Source organism: Psittacula echo, assembly GCF_963264785.1.
Source record: "Psittacula echo genome assembly, chromosome: 5".
NCBI lineage: Eukaryota > Metazoa > Chordata > Aves > Psittaciformes > Psittacidae > Psittacula > Psittacula echo.
In genome coordinates, this window is record NC_137739.1 from 6,201,865 (window position 1) to 6,223,532 (window position 21,668).

Here is a 21,668-nt window from a genome sequence, read left to right on the forward strand (position 1 = left end):
AAGTTGTTGCTGTAATATTAAAAGCTGAAACGAAAGCTGTAAGGTAGAAAAGATGAAGGCAAAAGAATGTCAGTGCTGTACCCAGGTCTCTGGGATGAGTTGCTGTGTGCAGGTCAGTGCAGCCTGACTTATATCTCTGTCTTGTATTTTCCGGGAGCTGGAACTGCTAATTGCATTGCCTTTTGCTAATATAATACTAGAGACATTATTAATGCAAGCTGAGACTAAGTGTTTTGTGTTGCAGTTGCACTTCAATTGGTGTGTAATGTCGTTGGTTGTTGCTGATTACTCTATAACTAACCAGTAGTAGTTGCTGTGCAGCGTATACTTTCCTTAATCGTTTCTACCCCTCTCCATGTTCTCTCCTTCTCCTAAAGTTGGTTGGCACATCTGAATCAAATTGCCCCCCAAAATCCCTCAGACCTTAATAGAGTTGGTGAGTGTTCATATGCTCATCCCCTGGCAGTTTCGGTGGGAGATAAGTTATTGATGTTTTTACTTATTATCCCCTTCTCCTCAGTTACTCTTTGGAGTAAAGAGAGGACTACAATGTTTAGCAGTGTTACATTTTTGACTTTGGAATACTGAACAGCCCTTCACAGCGTTCAGCTTGGGGAGACCTCTGTGGAGACTGGGTTATGTACGTGAGGTAGCTCCAGCTGGGGTGTTGCCATCATTAGCGTTTGATTTATGAGTCCTTTACCCTGTCAGAGAGATGAAAAGGCATTAAATTTAAACAGGAGCCTGGTTAAATGCCATAGAGAGATATAAATTGCTCGCACCACCCTAAGGATGCCCAGGCTGCCTCTGCAGCTCCTAGGGGGTGAGGGTCTCTGATGGATGCTTTGGGGACCCATCTGCAGGGTAGGAAACCTCTCTGAGCTGAGGGTGATGAGCGTCCTGCTTAGCAAAAGGTCCTCAGCCCTGTCCCAGAAGCCACACATCGGGGCTATGAATGCTGCAGAGCCCTTTGCTGCCTATACTGAAGTGTCCAATACGAAGATGCTCCCAGCTGCTGCGGAACAGCTTTGTGATTCTTTGGCTGGGTGTATTTAGGGGTGTCTTTGCCTTACAAGCACGCACCTGCTCAACCTGTTCAAATAAAAGGCAGGGGCGGGGAGGCACGTGGCCAGGTTCATTGGCCCTGTTTTTGGTGGGGCTCATCATCCTTCAGGAGGCTTTTAGAGGCATCTGCTAAGATCTCGCAGCTACTGCCTTGTCTTCACTAAGCAGCGTTAAAAATAGCCCTGGTGCTGGTAGCTGTTGTCAGCAGTATCTGCAGGAATGGGGCGTGCACAGGCAGTGTGTGTTAATGGGGTTTTACAGGGAAATTATACTTCAGGGCTTATGTGAGGAGCAACCACCGCATCTGGTGAAGGAGATGCATCTATCACCAGAGCTGACCCATGAAGTGGGGTTTGGCCTGGGGGCTTCTTCTGGGGGCTGCTGGCTTTGCTGGACAAGTGCTCAAAGATGCATCATGTTTCTGCTCCCATCTCTTCTGAGCACTTTGGAGGGGTGGGACCGAAGTGTTCAGCCAGAGCTGACAGGTGAGCTTGGTGGGGGCTTTCCTTTCAGTGACCCCCTGTCCACCCAGGGACCCCCGGCTTCCTCTGTCTGACGCTGCTCTCTTTTCTCTCCTCTTCGTCTGCCTCCAGCTGGTGCCAAAGCTGTCTAGAAACTACCTGAAGGAAGGCTACATGGAGAAAACGGGGCCAAAGGTAGGGTATGAAACATTTCTGCAGCCCCTCTAAGCATGAATCCTGCTCTGAGAAGGGTGCTCTGGTGGGGACAAAGACACCCTTGTTAGAGAGGCGAAGTCTTAATGGCATGAATGTGTTAATTCACTTGGGAGCAAACATTAAGAACACCCAAAACCACTTCACAAACCAACCACACCGTCCCCATTTTCCCTTTCACTGCCTGTTCCTGCAAGCCCACCTGCTATAGCTGGCCAAGTGGCTTGTGGTGGCTCATGGTAGCCCAGAAGCTGCCTGTTCTCAACTTTCCCAGCCCATTGGGCTCCAAGTACATTGATACTCCTGGATCATGTCTGGTAAGAGAGGAGCTGCGCTGCTTTGGTGTGTAATCTGGCATTTTTTGGCTCTTCAGCAAACAGAGGGATTCAAGAAGCGATGGTTCACCATGGATGACCGACGGCTCATGTATTTCAAAGACCCCCTGGTAAGAGGAAGGTTCCTGGGCTGTCTGTTGGGAATTGGCAATAATAATAAATAATAACACTCTGCAGTGAAGCTCAGGCACTGAGCCCTCATTGCTACGTGGATCTGCCAGGTATCAACATGCAGTAGCTCTGTGCACAGATACTCACCAAAACCACTTTGGAAACCCTGTGCACCAGCTGCAGATTTTTCTGGATCTCGGATCCCGGGTGTTGGTCCTGCGTTGGGAGGAGCTGGAGCAGAGCTCTGTGGGGTGGCTGGTGCTTTCAGTGTCTGGCTGCTGCGCTTCGCTGATGGAGCTTCTGGATGGTGCAGGGTGTGAGCTGTGTCCTGGCGGCCCGGGAAGCAGAGCTCCCCTTCACCATTAAGCCTGCCTGACTGCTCTGCTGTATCCTAGGATGCCTTTGCTAGAGGGGAAGTTTTTATTGGGAGCAAGGAAAACAGCTACAAGGTCCTGGAAGGGCTCCCACCATCCACGCAGGGAAACCACTGGCAGCACGGGATAACCATTGTCACCCCGGATCGGAAATTCCTCTTTGCCTGCGAGACAGAGGATGACCAGCTGGAGTGGATTACAACTTTTCAGAAAGTCATAAGCCGGCCGATGCTGCCTCAGGAATACGCAGGTGTGTCTGCTGGCAGGGCTGAAACCAGCCTTGACCCCTTTATTTCCCATGTGATGGAGGGTGGGAGGAATGGAGGGGGATCGGGGATACAGCGGCATTGCTCCCTCCTCTGCGGTGCGAGCAGGGCAGCTCTTCCTCACCAGGGGAAGATGCAAAGTCTGTCCAAGCACAGGGGCTCTGGGAGGAGGAGGATGGTATCCTTCATCACTTCAGGCATGATGGCCATGGTGTTATATGGCTGATCAGTCACCCAATTATAAGGATAATTGAAGCCAAGGAGGATCAGCAAGACAAGGCCCATCCACAGGGAGGGCTTGCAATTGCGCTATGGCCACCTGCCAGCGTTTGTCCTGCTTTTGACTTTATTTTCTCTGTTTTTTTTCTTTCAGTGGAAGCCCATTTCAAACATAAACCTTAGCTGGGACTGGCTGGGCAGACCTGAGGAGTGAGCTTCTGTTTACAACACAACGTGGTTTTATTTGAAATGTTAAAAATAATGAATAATAATAACAGTAATAATACTACTACTACTACTTCCCTTTCCCCTCATCATTCACTTGATCATGTTGGAAACCGAGAAGGGTGGCAGCGAAATGTCGGATGCTGATCCAACCCAAAATTCAGCTCTGTGGCCGCTCCACGGGATGCGCTGCTGGGACAAGTAGTCCTGTGACCCCAGCACCCCCCCACCTGCTGAAAGGGGCGTCCCACCGGCTTCAGCGGGACAGCAAAGACTGTTGGTGGCACATCTGGGGGGACATGGGTCTTTTCCCCTTGAGCTGGTTCCTGGGGGCTGGAGCTGAGCATCCCCACAGCCCCAGCTCTCACCAGCCTCCTTTGTAGGGGAGGAGCAGGGGCATCCTCATGGGATGCGAAGCAGCAACCTGGAAACACCCAATGTGCAAAATGGCTGAGCCTCCTGACGGCACCAGGGTAAATGATAAGTAAATTACCTCACCTGGGGAATGGTGGTGATGCTGGACCCAGGCTTAGGGTCAAACAGGATTTAGAAATAGAGGAAATTGGCATCGTTGGCCTTGTTACCTGCTTAATGAAGGAGGAGTGGTGCCCAGTGTGGACAGAGCAGTGCTGTCCCCAGCCCTGCAAGGGGGACACAAAGCCACAAGATGATGCCAGGGGAGAAAAGCTTTTTGGGTTAGGGCCCATGCTCTGCTCCCCATGTCATCCCCATTCCATGGGTGGGGGGGTTCACGCCATTCCAAGAGCCCAGTGGGGAGTGGGAGGTGCTGAGCTGTAAGGTGCAGTTTTGCTGACAGGCGCCGTAAGAGTCTGTCCCAGCCCTGTCCCACGGGCCAGTCCCTCCAGCCCACAGCGCGCTGCTTCCCCAGGCTGGTGATTGCACTTTTTCTTTCAGTAATTCCCTCCCTTGCTTTTTTTTTTTGTTGTTGTTGTCAATTTTTTGTTAATTTTGTCAGTTTCCCTGCCAAAAAAAAAGAAAATATAAGCTGCTTTGAAGTGACGTTTCAGCGCGGTGTTGAGCACTGTAATTCCTGTGGTCAGGGCGGGCGGGCTGGGACCTGCACACCATGTGCTGGGTTTTTACCCCAAAATGAAAGTACCAGCCCCAGATACGGACCTGTCCCCACGCGTTCCTTAGGTTGGTGTGTGTAAATGAGAGCATCTCATCGGCTGTATGCATTCGTTCTGTCACTGGTAAGACACCTGTGGTACTAAATGTCATTTGAACCAATAAATTATTATGTCAGAGCTGGAGCCTTGTGGTGCTGGGGCAGGGGGAGGGAGGTGGGGTTAAAATACAAGTAGGTGATGGTGCTGGCAGCACGCTGGGGACATGGGACACGCACAAAACCGCCTCATCCCCCAGGAGGAGCTGCTGCATCACACGTGTGTCTGTTTATACCAGGTAAATATATTTCATGTAAATTACACAATTTATGTGTATAATGTCTTATATGTATTTGTGTATGTGTGTGTAATATAGAGTGTATATTGTATATGTTTTATATATAATATTTATAGTATTTATGCACACACATACACAAAAGATATATATTAGAAATATAGAGATGACTAGTTAATAAATAGCAATAGAATAAATAAATAGGATAATAGGAATATAGAAATAAATTTATTTCCATATTCTTAGGAATACAGAATTAGTTGCTGAATATTCACAGCAACTAAACTGTGGATAGTAGAGGTAGCATAATGTATAATACACTTTTATGTATATGAGCTGAATATAGTTCATATGCACATGTGCATGTATATACATAGCCATCATTAGACATGTGGTTTACGAATGTATAAGCTAAATGTATTTTATACATACATCTGTATGTGTACAGACGTTTATAATTGCAAAGTTAAAAGTGTTTATATATTATAAGTATACATGTGTATGCTTTTCATATAGGTATAAAATATATATTTAATTATAAAGAGAAATATATTGCATATAAACATACATATATCCACCTGCATTTGTGTATGTGTAACTATAGATAGCTACTTAATTTATATTAAAAGTCACAGTCTGACAGTTACTTAAAACCCCAGGCCTATCAGGAGCAGGGAGGGGAGAGGCTGGGCTAGTTGTGTTTTTAGCTAGCTGTAAAGATTGTGTGTGTACGTAATTAATACTACTATAATTAATAAGTTCTATGCCATGCCATTATTTAATTATAAATTATTATATACCCAAAAGACTGTTTATATGTTTGTATATGTACATTTTACATGTGTGTGTGTGTGTATTTTAATACATTATTTTCAACACACATGTATGTTCTGTACACACCACTGTAATTATTGCACCTGTATTTTGTCCCTAGGAAGCTGCCTCTGGGCACACTGCAGGCACAGCCCGTGCCCAGCAGTGGATGCACAGCGTGCTGCAGTGCTGTGGTTTGGGCTGGGTGCACACAAGGTTCAAATCAGGGTGTTGCTGGCAGAGCCAAGGTGATGAACACTGAACTCACCTCAAGCTGAATCTGCAGGACACAGGAGGGGGCTGTTGTTGCCGGACACTATTAAATGTCTATAGCACCATCCCAGGTAGGGGTTCTTTCCTGCGCTTGCTGCAAATCAAAGCAATCCACATCGGCTCTAGACATTACAACGCCCAACTAAAACTAAAGCAATGCCTTTACTGCACAGAGGTAAAGATGCAACACTAAGATCTCAACCCAGTTACACGCAGAGGGGAAAAAACCAGCAAGAAAAGTAACATCTCTACTCAAAAGTGCTTAGAAAGCAGCAATATTGTCCATTCTGGTATAAAGTGTTTATTTGAGACTTCACAATTAACACAAAGTCTTCCTTTCAATGCCTTTTCTTTTTCATACAGTCAATAGATTTGTATTAATCCCTCCCCCATGCATGACTGCTGTTTATTAATCTAAGCTTTTTTCATTTTCATCATGAAAAAATAAAGCGTTTCCCCACCATTTCATCTGTTCATGGTACCACTGCCATCTGCTGTGCTGCATTAAAGAGGAAAAGATGTAGAATGGCTATGCCTACCACTGGGGCTGAAATTACTCCATTACTTATTGATCTATTCTTTTCTTACAGAAAGTGTTAAATGAATGAATCACCCAAGAAAAATAAATATATCATAAAGAACCAAAGGCTCTGCAGTATCCCTTTTCTTTACGTACAGCTGCAGTTCAAACACATACCTTGCTGTGACAAATCAATTCAGTCACTACAATGCCGTCACCTTTACATATGGTTGTGAATTTAGGCTGAGAAAGAATCTTTTCCTAAGGAGCCATGAGCCAGAGGCGGCATCTCGATGCCAAATTTTTGTACCTAGGCAAGAGAGATCCTCATGGAAGCCAATTACCTACATTCAGCTGATCACCTTTTACTAAAGGGCAATTCAATTTTGTGCTTTTCAGGAAAGTATCGGTTAAGTACACGCATGGGGTCAGCCAGAGTGAAAGGCAGTATGAACGGCGTGCATGTTACAGCAGTGCAAGTGAGTTCTTGGTATCAATGTCTCTTGGTTGTGCATCTCAAATTATGCTGCTTGGCTCATCTCACAGTACTTCTGGCACCAGCCTCACACATAAATTATTCAATTGGTCACCCTGCCTTTTGAGATCATCCTTGGAGATGACAGAGGTCAAGGAGGCTTTCTCCTAACAAAGACGGTAGTGGACAGGCCATGAAATACAAGACCCATCTTTATGCTTTATTGAATTACTGTGCAAAAGGGAATACTGCATCAGAAAACTGTAGAAGACTATATTTTAATCAGTCACCAGTTGCTGTTATCAGAAACCTGCTAACAATTGCTCCAATTGGTTCATTTGGCTACTTTTTGTTGTTCTCTTTTTTTTTTTTTTTACATAAATAATATAGACCAAACATTATAAACATTCCAGCAACCATTTCTAAAAGACCAAAGGAGCCCTTTTAGGTGCCAAGAAACAACTGCAGGATTCAAATTCCAAAACTGTCTTTGAAGTCATCGAATCATCAGAGTGACACGGCACCCAATGACAACATCATTCAGTCGAGCTCGATCGGACTGCTATCTTCCTGACCATCTTCTGTGTCATCATCTTCTCCAGTTCCCATCAGACTGTTTAAAAGATTTCCTAGAATAAAATACAGGACAGTCAAATTTGCTAGTTTTGCATTCTCATCTCAAAGTCTTTCAACTGTTTTCCTTCTGTCCTGCTAGGGTGCAGATTTCGATAATAAAAAAAGAAGGGGGGATTTTGAAATAAAGGGATCTCAGCAAGACATTAGTATTCCCACACTGGTTTCCATTACGAATTTATTGATTTGGGAAGCTGTATTTTGATACTGATCCTTCTCTAAGAGTACACGGGAAAGAAACACCGAAGTCTCATACTTATGTACTACAGCTACACCCCGACAGGAGGAAAAAGAAATACAACCAAATGAGGGAAGTCACACCTCCAGCAGTGAAACTCTCAAAAAGCAGCAATGGTCTGCATTACACTATAAAGAACTTGTTTGAAACTCAGAGGCATTTATGAGTTCTCCCTGTTTTATCCAATTTAAAAATGCCTGATTTGCTGAAACGCCACTATTTACATATGGGATCTATGATGATGATGTTTTTCATCAAACTTTGGGTATCAGTGAATTGGCATTTACAGGTAAAGCCTCAAGTCAGTTTACAAACTTAGAGAAGCTTAGTTCTCAAGGAAAAACATTTGTAAATAATAATAAAGTAATCCAGTTCAATTTGCTCATATTTTATTGAAGACCAAGAGAAATTCAGCCCTCATTTCCTGTTCCCTTTCATTTCTTGTAGAAGGAGCAGTATAAATTTCAGAACTTCTGCTCTGAGAACATTCTTTTTATATCAGCACTGGTTAGATCTCTACCAAAGTCTCAGATTCAACTTAAGAAAAATCAGCCACTTAAGTCTGAGGAAATTAAGCTTTAACACAAATAAGATTTTTCTCTGCATTTGGAATTTGTACCATAATGTCAAAAATTAACTGTGAGAGTCTTTTACATGCTTCTCCCCTTCTCAAAGATAAAGAAAAGACTGATGGTATCTATAAACAACTGTCAGTATAAACCTTACCTAGTAACCCTCCGTAGGACGATGTCTGCTTGGGCGGAACACCAAAGAAAAGCTGTCCTATTCTATCTAGGTACTGAAACGACATAAGATGAAGAACAATGTCAGCTACTTTGTTTACAGGTGAAAATACTATGGGCAGCAGTCACACCACACAAGCTAGATCACTGAATCCTACCCACAAGTCACAAACTGCTGTTACTTAACTAATTCTGAGGTGAGATCTTCTTTACAACTACGAGTAACTCACCTCATTATACATGGGATCTCTCTTCAGTGAAGGTTGATACTGTTCACATAATACTGTAAATACTGTTAGTTTTCCTCTAGAAAGGAAACAACAAAAAATGTAATCTCAGTAACAACTTGAAAGGAAACCAAGAGCAACATGAGAAAAATCAGACTGTACCCATCAACTGCCAGTAACAGAAACCAGATGAAGTTTAGCAGTGGTTGAACAAAGGGAGGACCCTTTTCTATGGAAGGATGTTTCTGTGTGTATGTCGTAAAAACAACTGATGCGCTGGTCTTATTTTTTAAGCAGAGAAATCTGCAAAAGGAAACAGAACACAGCAAGTTAAAAGGCAGAGAAGTGGTTTTACATGGAGAAATTAAAAGGGAAGCCAAATGCTCAACAAGCTCTATTTCATTTGTGCACAGAAACCACCTCTGGCTTAAACTGACGGCAAAAACTAACTGGTAGAGATACACATCTTTGGCAATGGTTTGGCTATCAACCGAGGAAGGGGGAAATCATTACTAGAATACATTGTGGAATAAGTAGGTTCAGAGGCAGAACTGATTAACAGAATGACTTTAAGCAAGATCTAAGCAGGTTGCATACAAGGCAGTTACTAAAAGAGGGCATCAATTAAATAAAAATGTGGAAAAACTGGCCACTGTGTAATTCAAATTAAATATGATACCACATTTACTAGTCCAGAGTTTACTGTGCTGAGGTGAAACCCAATTAAAGACCTCCCTCCTGGCCCCATCTCCTCCCGAACACATCTCCTTTCAGTATGTATCTGCCCGTGTCCAATTACCCTTGCCATTCTATTAGCACTAGCTCAAAATACCACGGCATCAAGACCACTAGTAAGTTTGACACACAAAGTCTCACAATAAAGCTACACTTTGAGCTCCCATGCCATTTGTCACCAGTGAATAGATCAATTTCCCAAACTTTGTTCCCAAATCTTTGTTCAGGTCCAGTTCATTTAACTGGCAATCTCTGCAAGTCCCATAGGCCTAACAAGAGACTTTATCTGGGACACACGCTGTCTGCAAGCACTGGGAAAGATCCCACAAGCAGTCTCATTTTTGCCCTCAGACTGGACTGCAATTCTGTATCCTCACACGTGCAAGGGCATTGGGCTCTTTTGCCTTACTGCTGAGCAGGGAACTGCAATTATTTTCATTAGAGTATAAACTGCTACGCAAGAGGATTTAGTGCAGAGGTTGAGATACAGGCCAGTAAAGGATGCAGTAACAGTGCTGTATAAATACTGAAAAAATAATTTCTTACTTGTAACTTCTCCCCACAATTTCCCCCACTCCAGAACAAAGACTGTGTAAGAGTCCTGCATACACTAGATTTCCATAAAGGATTTTCTACCTCTCAAAACTGCTGCAATCTTTATCAGCCAGCTATGGAAAACAGGACAAATCTGACATGACAGCTCACTGCTGCCAAAAGAGAGACAGACATGCTCTCACCTCCTCCCTCTTCCCCAACACCTACTCTCCTCCTGACTCCCTGCTGCACAGTCCTGTTTTCACCTCCTCCTCAGACTCCTCCATGAGCTGCTTTCCCTGACTGAGAAAGCCATCAGCTGATTCAACACAGTAAAATTGGCTTTGTTAACTTTAACTGTACATGAGCTCTGCAAAGGCATATCATAACTTGAATTCCCACCTCCTACAAAATAAATGCCTAAAATAAATGCAAGCCACAGACCAGGGTGATCCAAGACAAATTATCTTTTAGGACAATGAGACTGAGAACAAGTACTACACAAAAGGTAAATACAGAGCCTACTTAGGTCCAGTTTTAGTAAGAACATCAAGGTAAACCCTAATTAGACATAAAGTGTTGTTAACAAAGCTAAGAATTGTGCTTTCAGGGTCAAACAGATTACATGAATTCTTCAGGTAATTAATATGATTTCAGGTTTCGACCTTAATACGTTTTTGTTTGGGTTTGAGTTAAGAGTTGTTTGGGGTTTTTTATTCTCTCCAGTTCGATAAATTCAACACATCAGTTTTGAGATGATTCTCCTGTTGTTATCACGCAAAATGAGTTTCAGAAGCTCTAGCCAGTTTTACAGGTTCTTTTGAAAGGGTTAGCCTACAGTTATGAGCAAATTAGACTGGCCTCAAACACAGTGTCATCTCTGAAAAATAGTTAATAAGAAGTTTAACACCTACTGTAGTACTGCCTGTGCTACAAACATGTCGACCTCACTGCGATATCCCCTGGATGAGGAGTACTCTACTAGCATATTTGCACATCCTTCACCATCTGTGGAGTGCAAGAAGTGATACCGAGATTCACTGTAGTTTTGCTCTACAAAAGGAAAAAGAAAAATGCTTTTAAGAAATCAGTTCATCATACCTGGACATAAAACCAAATTTGTTAGGCTTGTACACTACGGCTGGTAAAAGGACAAGAGTTACACACATGGTATATAAACAAGACTAGCAAAAAAGAGAGTGGGCTTTTTACTTTATAAGTTAACAGACAATTTATGAAGGGAAATAATAAATGTTATTCTAAATACATTTGAACAAATGTTATTAAATACAGTTTATTCAATGCCACCACAAAACACAGCCACCACTGAGACAATCAGCTTGCAGTCTTATCTCACTGCATGTTGACACTTCATGTGCTATCATCAGTGCTGAGGAAAAGAATCAAGAAGTTCCATATTAAACTATGTGCACCAAGAAGTCAAACAGCATCTTCAGTGTCCTTCTAAGTGCACAGAATGAAGGCATTTCGTATTTCTAGTTTAGCCCACTCTTGCTATTAAAATTAAAATTCCTTTCATATTCTGAATAGAACAGCAATTACACAGGAAAAAAAGGTGTAAGAAATGGCAATGAGTTGTCAGAACTTAACTTGAAGCAAAGCACCATAAAAAGTCACTGCAATGACAAAACTGGATAGCTGCTAATTTGGGGATTTAAAAGCTTTGTTTTAAAATCTGAGCCTTTTCTGATGAGACTCTCAAAACCTACAGGCTAAGAAAAACATACACATTTTGCTCTTCAAAAGAACAGTGACCATATGGCTGCAAAATGGGGAGTTTTGCTTGCAGAATGCAACTATTTCTTACCCTAATCATATCTCAGCCTCTAACTGAAATGCTCTGAGGAAAATCTTCCCTTTGTGGCTGGTAGCAGCCATCAAGCTAAAAGTCCCATGAGAACAGTTGTGGAATTGCCTATGGCACACAAAAAGGCAATGAGCTGGAATGCTGACCGCCGAGTCAGGATCGTTATATTAAACCACTATAATCACCTCATAGCTACTAACAAATATAAAATAAACAATCATCCTGCACAGTTATTAATTCACAAGAAACCACAGAAAAAAGATGGCATTTATTCAGCTGTTCTCACTCACCTTTGTTGTGTAAGACTTTAAAAACTGGCTACCATCCACAATTACAATAATTATTTAGTGCATTTTTGGTTTATCTTACATCCCAAGTAATAAAATCCCCCATAAATCAAAGACAAAATGGAATAAGCCTGCTGCTCAACATCTCAGAAAGTACCTAATTGCAGATCCAAAGACTGGTTTGGATGGTAGGTGATATATTTCAATCTTTGTCATGTTTACCCAGGATTTAAAAACAAAACAAATATAAAAAACCCACAACAAAACAGCTTTGCTCCCCAGCAGTCTTCCTCCTAATAACTCAACTACCTCCATGTCTAAAGGATCAGCCTTCTTTTTACAGAGAGCATTACAGCAGGTGTGGTTTTGGTTTTGCACTAATATAGAGTTACAGCCCCAGATTTTTTCTGTTAGCAACATTAAGCTAAATTTACTGCAAAAATCAGGTAACAGCAGAACTCAATCAGTCATTCCCATCTCAGCTTCCTTAGATTATTTCCAAAGCAGATCTTTTACAATATCACACTTCCAGTATTTTCAAAACAAAACACAGAAGGGGCCAGTTGATTTTTCTTACCTTTCCACAAGGTAATTGCTAGTAACTGGTGCAGTTTTGGGTGTCCAAGTTTTCCTGATCCCCCGCTAGACCATTTTAGTGCTCTGGACACAAAAGCCACTCTTTCGGGAGAATTTGGATCCATTAAGCTGAACAATTTAGCCAGGTTTTCTGGAAGCAATAAGATTCACAAATATTTACTATTAATAGAAATAGGATGAGCTGCTGCCTCTAATGCATCTTTAAGACATGATGTTTACATTCCACTGCTACTGTGTCTTTAAGCTCCCTTAAGAGCCTCCAAAAGCCACCTTAAAAAGAGTGACTTTGAACTTGAGCCACTTCTCACACATTCAGTCAATCTTGCATGTATCAGCCAGCAATACTGACATGACTGTCAACTGACAAGTCAGCCAAAAGCTGAGCCTTCCAGTCAGCTGGGGACAGCTTCTCTTCATGTGGGACCTTCAGGATGATGGACCATGGTCCTTCAGGATATCCCTGAGGACTATGTAGTTCCAAGGAGGAGGAAACACTCCAGGTTATGGTACTGCTTGCCATTCACAGGGAAGCTGTGAGAGCTGTAGTTTGGAAAAGCACCACCAGAAGATGTGGATGGGATACAGAATGTCAGAGCTGATCTAAGTAAACAAAGAATGGCCTCTGTCTCCCTGTTTCCATCAACAGGAGCAGCTCGCCTATGCTGCAGCAGTCATCTGGTCAGGCACCTCTTAAAAAGGTCTCCCTGAATTGCTGCTTACCAAATCCCACAGATAAAGAAGAAAAACACCCTTGTGAGTAGCTGAGTCACAAATAATGTGCACACTACTACACTGCTGGGTGGGAAATCACCACCCACCAAAGCCCTGGGGACACGAGTGACTGTGCAGACAATACAGTACTGCTGCATCAATGAAAGGACAACGCCACAAGACAGCAACGTTTGTCCTGAGCATGTCCACAAAGGTACTGGGAATCCATTATTCCCTAATGAAGTTCTCCCCCTTTGATGAAGGTAACCTTTAGCCATCTGGCAGGGCACACAAAAGGGTCTTTGTGGGGTTTCAAGACTGTTAATGACAGTCACTGTGAAGTGAAAGCACACTTAAACATCATCAAACTGAGCACAAAGGTCACCTCACCTAAAAGGTCATCTGCTACTTTTGCATCCGATTTCTCCAAAGACTCTAAAACCAGCATGGACAGATCAGCAGCACTGTTTTGCTACAAAACAGACACACAGGAGTAGTGATGAACATACCGGTACATAGAAGAAAACCAGACTTTTGTCACAAGGAGATTTAACACTTTATCAACATCTACAGATCAGGCACAGTATCAAGTCTCAACCTTCCCCTATAACAAAATTATAGTGATTTGATGTCATCAAAAGAGAAGCTTGCAGGAAAGCAAAACAAATGTGGTTACGATTACTGTTTGGATGCACACACACTTCATATGCTTTATGTTCCAGTTTGGCATAATCCTTCTTTGTGCAGAAAGACTCAACCAAGAGATAAACTAAAAGATTACAAAGCAGTCACCCCAAACATCTACTACTGAGAATTCACCACTCACCCCTCACAATCTTGGAATAATACCCCCGCCTGCCCCAAACCACACAAACAAAACCAGTTATGACTTACCTGGTTATGGCTGAAGAACAGCAAAGCCCCTGAATACATTAGTTCTCTTGCTTCTGCATATTTTCCTTGTGACATATACCTGAAAACAATACCAAAGCCTTGATAAAAGCTGTCACTAAAGAAGTTGTGTATGCTTAGTGTTATTTGCAGTTAAAGGATTCAAGATAATGAAAAATTAAAATAAAGGCGATAAAGAATCAGGTTAGTTTTAGTAATGATGTAACTGTAAGTGGAAGCTACAATTTTTCTCCTCCAGACTTGACGGAACACAAGCAAAGAGTGTAAGAATGAAAACTGTGAGCTTCAAACCTGATTTGGGCTGAAACAAAGAAAAGGAAATGATCCCAGGAGTTCACCTGAGCAAAGAAATGCCAATGGACTGAACTCAGACCACCCCAACAGAGCCTTTACCAAAAGCAGTTTAAGTGTGGCAGCAGACAGTTTCCAATTTCCATTTCTCTTCACTGTTTCTCAAATAGTCTGTTTTATGAGTAGTTAATAACAACATCCAGTTTGCTCATAGCAAAAAAGGAAAAACATCAGTTTTAACAGACTGTTTTAGTGTCTGCAATATTCCTTTTGTCCTCTGTGACACCTGGTTGTGCTGTGCCTGTTCCACCCCTCTCTGCTCCCAGCAGCCAGAGCAGCCTCGCACTCCTGCAGCAGCAAGGTCCCTGGTACTGCAGATCCAACATACAAGCATTCCCGAGGCTAACAGAGAGGGGTTGCTGGCTCTGGGAGTGAAGCAGGGAGCAGTGGGACCATGCAAGTAAAATGAGCAGTGGATCGCAAACACTCATGTCCTGCATGTGAGATTGCCATCACACAACGGGTCCTACTGGCAAAATCAGATCAGACAGTGGTTGAGAAGCACAACATGAGCTGGCCGTGTGCTCTTGCAGCCCAGAAACCCACCATGTCCTGGGCTGCATTCCCAAGCAGCATGGACAGCAGGTTGAGGGAAGGGATTCTTGCCCTCTGCTCTCATGAGACTCCTCCTACCCTGCATCCAGCTCTGAGGGCAACAACGTAAGAAGGACATGCAGCTGTTGGAGCAAGTCCAGACGAGGATCACAAAGATGCTCCATCGGCTGGAGCACCTCTGCTCTGAAGACAGGGTGAGAGAGCTGGCCTTGTTCAGCCTCAAAACCTTGCTCAGGGGAAAACCTTAGCGCAGTTTCCAGTACCTAAAGGGGGCCTACAAGAAACTTGGAGAGGGACTTTCTACATGGGCATAAAGTGGTAAGACAAGCAGGAATGGCTTTAAACTGAAAAAGGGTAGCTTTAAATTGGGTGTTTGAAAAAAATTCTTCCCTGTGAAGGTGGTGAGACCCTGGCACAGGTTGTCCAGAGAAGTTGTGGCTGCCTCATCCCTGGCAGTGCTCAAGGCCAGGCTGGACGGGGCTTGGAGCAACCTGGGCCTAGCGGAAGGTGTACCTGCCTGTGGCAGGGGCTTGAACTAGATGAGCTTTAAGGTCCCTTCCAACTCAAACCATTCTGTGATTCCATGAACAAGCAAGAGAGGAGGCAGTCCTCCAGTCCTGCTCATCGTCTTCCAAAACCCCACACACCTTTAATCCAGAACACTCAGCAGAACTGCAATAACAGATGGCACAATGGTGGATTTTTGGAAAAAGTATCCTCAACAATTCGGATTTGCAATCACCACAGTAAATGTGCTGCATGTTGGTTAAACGGATCAGCAGATCCAACAGGTTTATAGTTGGCTTCACATCTGGGTTTGCTTCCAGGTGTTTTGAGTCCAAATACCAGTGTTAATCCACTTCCACAAATTCTACTTCCACTGGTTTTGCAATGCTATTTGGGAGCTCTAATCTGGTAATTATCACATCAGATACTAAAAGATGCTGACAACAGCTTTACAATACAACCCCCATTTTTAAAAGTTGGGAGGTTTGGTATTTTGCAGGGGTTTTTTTGTTTTGTTTTGTAGGGGGCTTTTTTTGGTTTAAGAACTTTTATTTTTGAAGGTGTTTTTAATGGAAATAAATATCCATGACATTGATCTAAATGGCATTTAGAACAAGAGAAATACTGTAAGAGATTATTCATATCACAGAAAATACCTACAACCATCAGGAAAACAGAAACCAATGTAACAGGGATGCTAAACTTGGAAGTTTGACTCAATCACCAAATCACAAGAACAGTTGAACCTGGCAGCCTGTACAGTAACAGCACAAGCCCAGGAACAAGACTCGCTCACTGGTGCTGGCCAGGCAGGAAGTGCAGTTTCCCACCTGCTCTGCCAATCACAGGCAGGGATAAGAGGTCTACAGGAGACAGGCTTATGGTAATCTTTCCTCCTCCATGTCCTCCCCTCCTCAACCCTCAAGTACATCTGCGTTCATGACTTTTGAAGCTTTGAGACAGGATTTCAGGTTTAACACACACCTCATGAGAGAACAGAGCAATGTTTTACAGGCCAGCGTTGTTTAAAACGAGTCAGCGCTGCCTGTCCCAGTTACAATTCCACAGCTGACATCATCTCGACCATGTTTACGTGTCTCGGGAAAACTGCTGACATTTAACACACATTTGATGGAGGCCAGACAAGACTGTCCAGGACTACTCCTTGGCCTCAGTGCCTTTCCAAACAAGTTTCACAGCCCCATTACATCTTCTTGCCTACAAGGAAACCCTCTTCCTAGCTATGCAAAACCTCACCTTTTCATTTAAAGGAGTACCTCCTTTTGCTTCCATCAAAAACGAGACAGGTGGGATCTTTGATTCCAAAATAATTCACTGAGGCTTAAACAAAGCATGGAAGTGAATACATTCAGCAGCCTGGATGAGAACTGACACGCCAAGTGTCATCTGCGATCCTTGCTGCCATCACATCACATAACCCTTACTGTAAAATAGGCCAGGCTCTGCCTTCAAGTTAGATATATACACAAATACAAAAGTCTTAAGGCCTAGATGGTGCCCTCACTGATCCCATCAGGTGGCTATGGCAGAACACAACCGCTTTAATTTAATGGTGCTTGGCACAGAGGGTAGTGCAGGCTCTCTGCTGCACACTGCCAGCAGAAGTCAGACTGTGCACCAAGGATTTTCTTCCCCACACAATTGCCTGCTCTTTTTCTGTAGATACCCACCAGCCTGTTCCCATTCTAACTTACATGAGCTTTTGGGAAAGGTGACGCACAAGTGAGCAAACAAGACCCAGCAGGCAGCTTTCCCACTTCACCTCCTCCAGCAGAACCTGGGCCCAACCAAGGAAACCCCTAGAATACCTTAATCTTTGCCCCTGGAATCAAAGAGCTGCATTTTAGATTTCAGTTAAGAGAAAGGGCAACTAAGTTGCCGTGGATGTGGAAAATAAAATCCAGAAAACTATTTGCAATGAAACTCACGCGGTAGTAATATCTCTGAATAAATACCCAGGCCTGCTATACTTTTGCGAAGTTGTTATACTCATTGCGAAGTACACAAATACATCAACTAGAATTTGATCTAGAAACCCCCTCTCTGTGCAGATGGTTTTTGCCATTCTAAGAGCTGCCCCTCACAGTGGTGCCAGAGGGCCACCGCCATGCAACAAAGCAGCCCCGCTTCCTGGCTGGGCAACAACCAACCCAAAACCTCAAACCCCTGCACAACCTGCCCGCCTGCCAGGCTGACATTCAGAACGAGCGGCAGCTCAGAGACTCTTACGAAGACGTTCGCCTGACTCGAGGAGCTGCCGGGGAGGCAGCCGGGGCACGTCCTGCCGAGCCGGGAGGGAGAGCCTGCCTCAGGCTGTGGGGTTGCCAAGAACCGCATCGGGACGCGGGCGAACATCAGCTCTGCCCGTGCCCTCTGGGCGGCACGACACAACCCGCCCTCTGTACGCCAACGGGACGCTGTGCTCTGGGAGGCGGCGGCAGTGGGAGCCCCCGCCGGGCCCAGCTACTGCTGCCGCTGCCACCCGGTAGCTCAGACGCGCCACTGGGAACGGGTCGGGGTAGGCCCGGCAGCGTCAGCAGAGTTCACCTTCAAACCCCGGCGAGCAGCGGCCCCCACAGCGCCACCGAGACCACACAGAGGCGGCGGGGCCCGAGGGAGAGCGGCGGGGGGGCAAGGTGGGCAGGGCCGCGATCCGCTGTCGCTGCCCCCAGACCAAGCCCGGTCCCTGCTTGGGCCGGCTCCGCTCACCCGACCCCCCACGGCACGTACCCGCCCCACCCCGCCCACCCATGACCCAACGAGAGAGCAGCACACGCAGATGGGCAGAAGCAGCGGCCAATGGCGGGCAGCAGCGGGGCCAACTGCGGGGGAAGGCTCCGCAAGGCCGCGCGGGGCAGCGGCGGGGCTCGGGTCGAGCCCTACCTGAACAAGAGCGTCCGGTACATCTGGTGCGCCTCGTAGTAGTCGCCCTTCTCGACGCTGGCGCGCAGCTTCCCCTCCACTCGCTGAACGCCGCCGCGGTTCCTGCCGCCGCCTTTCGCGGCTTCCTGCTCCGCCGCCATCATCGCCGCCGCCATCACCGCGGAGGAGGGGCAGGGGAGAGCGTGCGCAGTCGCGCGCAGCCCTTGACCGGCCCGCGCCTCGCTGCCCGGCTTCCGCCCGCTCTGACGGCGGCCCGCGAGGCTTCGGAGGCTGCGCGGGGCCGCGGCAGGGCAGCAGGACTGCGGCCGCTGCCAGGGGCTGAGCCCGGTGTCACAGCCCCCGGGAACGTGGGCCGGGAACGACCCGGGAAGGACGGGTGGATCGCAGGCAGGGAACCCGAGCCAGTGCACTCGAGCGCAGGGACACGGGCCAGGGCGTTGTCACGGCGCTGACACAACAACAGAGCAACCCCAGCGGCTGGAAACTGCCCGCACCTGCAAAGCGCCCGGCAACGACGAGCCCGGGCTTCGCTTGACTCAGTTCAGCGTGCGCCAGGCAGCGCCAGGGTCACCGAGGGAAACGCTGCAGGCAAAGCAGGGGCTGAGAGTCCATGGTGACACCCCACTCACCCCAAAACGCTCTATAGAATCATAGAATAGGGTTGGAAAGGACCTTAAGATCATCCAGTTCCAACCCCTCTGCCATGAGCAGGGACACCTCACACTAAACCATGCCACCTAAGGCTCTGTTCAACGTGGCCTTGAAAACCACCAGGGATGGAGCATTCACAACTTCCCTGGGCAACCCATTCCAGTGCCTCACCACCCTTACAGGAAAGAATTTCTTCCTTAGATCCAATCTAAACTTCCCCTGATTAAGTTTGAACCCGTTATCCCTTGTCCTATTGTAATGTGTAGAGTTTGTTCATCAAAAGTTTTAAAGGAGGAAATTGTTTGTTACATTTTGGGAAGCTCTCTGTGACTGTCACTTTGTGTAGAAACATGTTTTCTTTTGTTTTGTAGCTGTTGTATTTTTGCATTATGACTTCTGTATTGGGAGGGAGAAGTCAGTTGTGTTACTGCAGGGGATTGTGAGAGGGAAAAAGGGGGGGGTTGAGTAGTTTGAGGTAGTGTCTTGTTACAGCATATGGGGGATGGAGGTTGCTATGACAACTGAGCTGGGGGCGGGAGCTCCTTGAAACTTCCAGCAGACTTCTCGAAACTTCTGGGAGCTTCGCGAGGCTTCTGGAAACATCTCGAAGTTTCTCGATGGTGAGACCCCAGCGGTGGGGAGAACCAGTGGAAAAGAGCCACGTCAGGATGTCCGGGTGGGGGGGACCACAGGATTGGCTGAAGTCCCGAGCCGAAAAGGTATAAGGGACAGCCTCCAAAGAGACCCGGTGTGCGTTTTGAGGGGGGCGGAGCGGAGCCTCCCGGTGCACCCAGCGCTGTTTTTTATCTGCTATCGCTTGCTCAAATTAATAAATTTATATTTTAAAACGAGATTGGCTCACTCGTCAATAACACTATCACTCTAATGAAGAGTCCCTCCCCAGCATCGTTATAAGCCCCCTTCAGATACTGGAAGGCTGCTATGAGGTCTCCACGCAGCCTTCTCCAGGCTGAACAGCCCCAACTTTCTCAGCCTGTCTCCATACAGGAGGTGCTCCACTCCCCTGATCATCCTCGTGGCCCTCCTCTGGACTTGTTCCAACAGTTCCATGTCCTTTTTATGTTGAGGACACCAGAACTGCACACAATACTGCAAGTGAGGTCTCACGAGAGCAGAGCAGAGGGGCAGGATCACCTCCTTCGACCTGCTGGTCACGCTCCTTTTGATGCAGCCCAGGATACGGTTGGCTTTCTGGGCTGCGAGCGCACACTGCAGCCGGCTCATGTTCATTTTCTCATCGACCAACACCCCCAAGTCCTTCTCTGCAGGGCTGCTCTGAATCTCTTCTCTACCCAACCTGTAGCTGTGCCTGGGATTGCTCCGACCCAGATGTAGGACCTTGCACTTGGCATGGTTAAACTTCATCAGGTTGGCATCAGCCCACCTCACAAGTGTGTCGAGGTCCCTCTGGATGGCGTCCCTTCCCTCCGGCGTATCAACCGAACCACACAGCTTGGTGTCATCGGCGAACTTGCTGAGGGCGCACTCAATCCCCCTGTCCATGTCACCGACAAAGATGTTGAAAAAGACCGGTCCCAACACCGATCCCTGAGGGACACCACTCATTACCGGTCTCCAGCCGGACATGGAGCCATTGACCACAACTCTTTGCATGTGGCCATCCAGCCAGTTCTTTATCCACCAAGTGGTCCACCCATCAAATTGATGTCTCTCCAATTTAGAGACAAGGATGTCATGTGGGACGGTGTCAAAGGCTTTGCACAAGTCCAGGTAGATGACGTCAACTGCTCTACCCCTGTCCATCAGTTTCGTAGCTCTATCATAGAAGGCCACCAAATTGGTCAGGCAGGATTCCCCTTAGTGAAGCCATGCTGGCTGTCACCAACCACCTCCTTGTTTTTCATGTGCCTTAGCATGTCTTCCAGGAGAATCTGGTCCAAGAGTTTGCCAGGCACAGAGGTGAGAAAATACCTCATGGCCTCGGTTCAGCCAGTGACCAAAACTACAGCAAAACAGCTTTATTTCTTGTCCAAAGAGTACATGAACTTTCAAAAATTAAAACCATTTAAACATCTCAACACCATCTTGTCACAGTTTAGAAGCAGCAAATAACAGCCATGTTGAAAAGCATTTAAAAATACATTGGAAAAAATCTTTTTTTTTTTTGTTTTATTCTAAATATTCCTATGTTCACTACCTAATTGCTAATAAACAAGAGAATTCTGATCTTCAGTGTGTAGCCTTTCATGTGAAAACATGTAGTGCAGGAGATCTCTGGGCAACATTCCTGCGCACTCGGATTCTATAAAGGCAAGTATAGTCTTCATTTCCCCAGTTGGAAAGAACTCTCAGTTCCACGAGTTGAAATGCATTTTGATGGTTCATCTGGGAAAGGAAAAAGCGAAACCACAAACCAGAGTTAGGAGCCTGGTACAAGCAGGTGACAACTGCAACTCCTCAAGTTGCTTTCTTAGATTGCTGTGACTGTCATTACTAACCAG

General features: G+C 45.7%; 2 protein-coding genes across 2 annotated transcripts in view; one reads left to right on the top strand and one right to left on the bottom strand.

Annotated features, from left to right (window-relative positions):
- The window catches only part of ADAP1 (ArfGAP with dual PH domains 1), a gene marked incomplete at both ends in the record, with an annotated part of 58,664 nt that extends 55,437 nt beyond the window's left edge, over window positions 1-3,227 (top strand). The window contains 4 exons of the mRNA XM_080619874.1: window positions 1,659-1,721; window positions 2,113-2,184; window positions 2,581-2,809; window positions 3,199-3,227. Of these exons, the coding sequence (XP_080476000.1) occupies window positions 1,659-1,721; window positions 2,113-2,184; window positions 2,581-2,809; window positions 3,199-3,227 (393 nt within the window). The remainder of the gene's footprint in view (window positions 1-1,658; window positions 1,722-2,112; window positions 2,185-2,580; window positions 2,810-3,198) is intronic.
- A 3,744-nt stretch (window positions 3,228-6,971) lies between these two features.
- Window positions 6,972-18,778, bottom strand: GET4 (guided entry of tail-anchored proteins factor 4). Its single transcript, XM_080619655.1, has 9 exons — window positions 18,535-18,778; window positions 14,200-14,278; window positions 13,696-13,777; window positions 12,575-12,724; window positions 10,797-10,935; window positions 8,776-8,916; window positions 8,617-8,692; window positions 8,370-8,442; window positions 6,972-7,401 (listed from the first exon to the last, which is right to left on the bottom strand). Exons 1-9 carry the CDS (start codon window positions 18,687-18,689, stop codon window positions 7,313-7,315), a joined length of 984 nt encoding a protein of 327 aa, XP_080475781.1. The 5' UTR covers window positions 18,690-18,778; the 3' UTR covers window positions 6,972-7,312.
- Window positions 18,779-21,668: the final 2,890 nt, after the last annotated feature.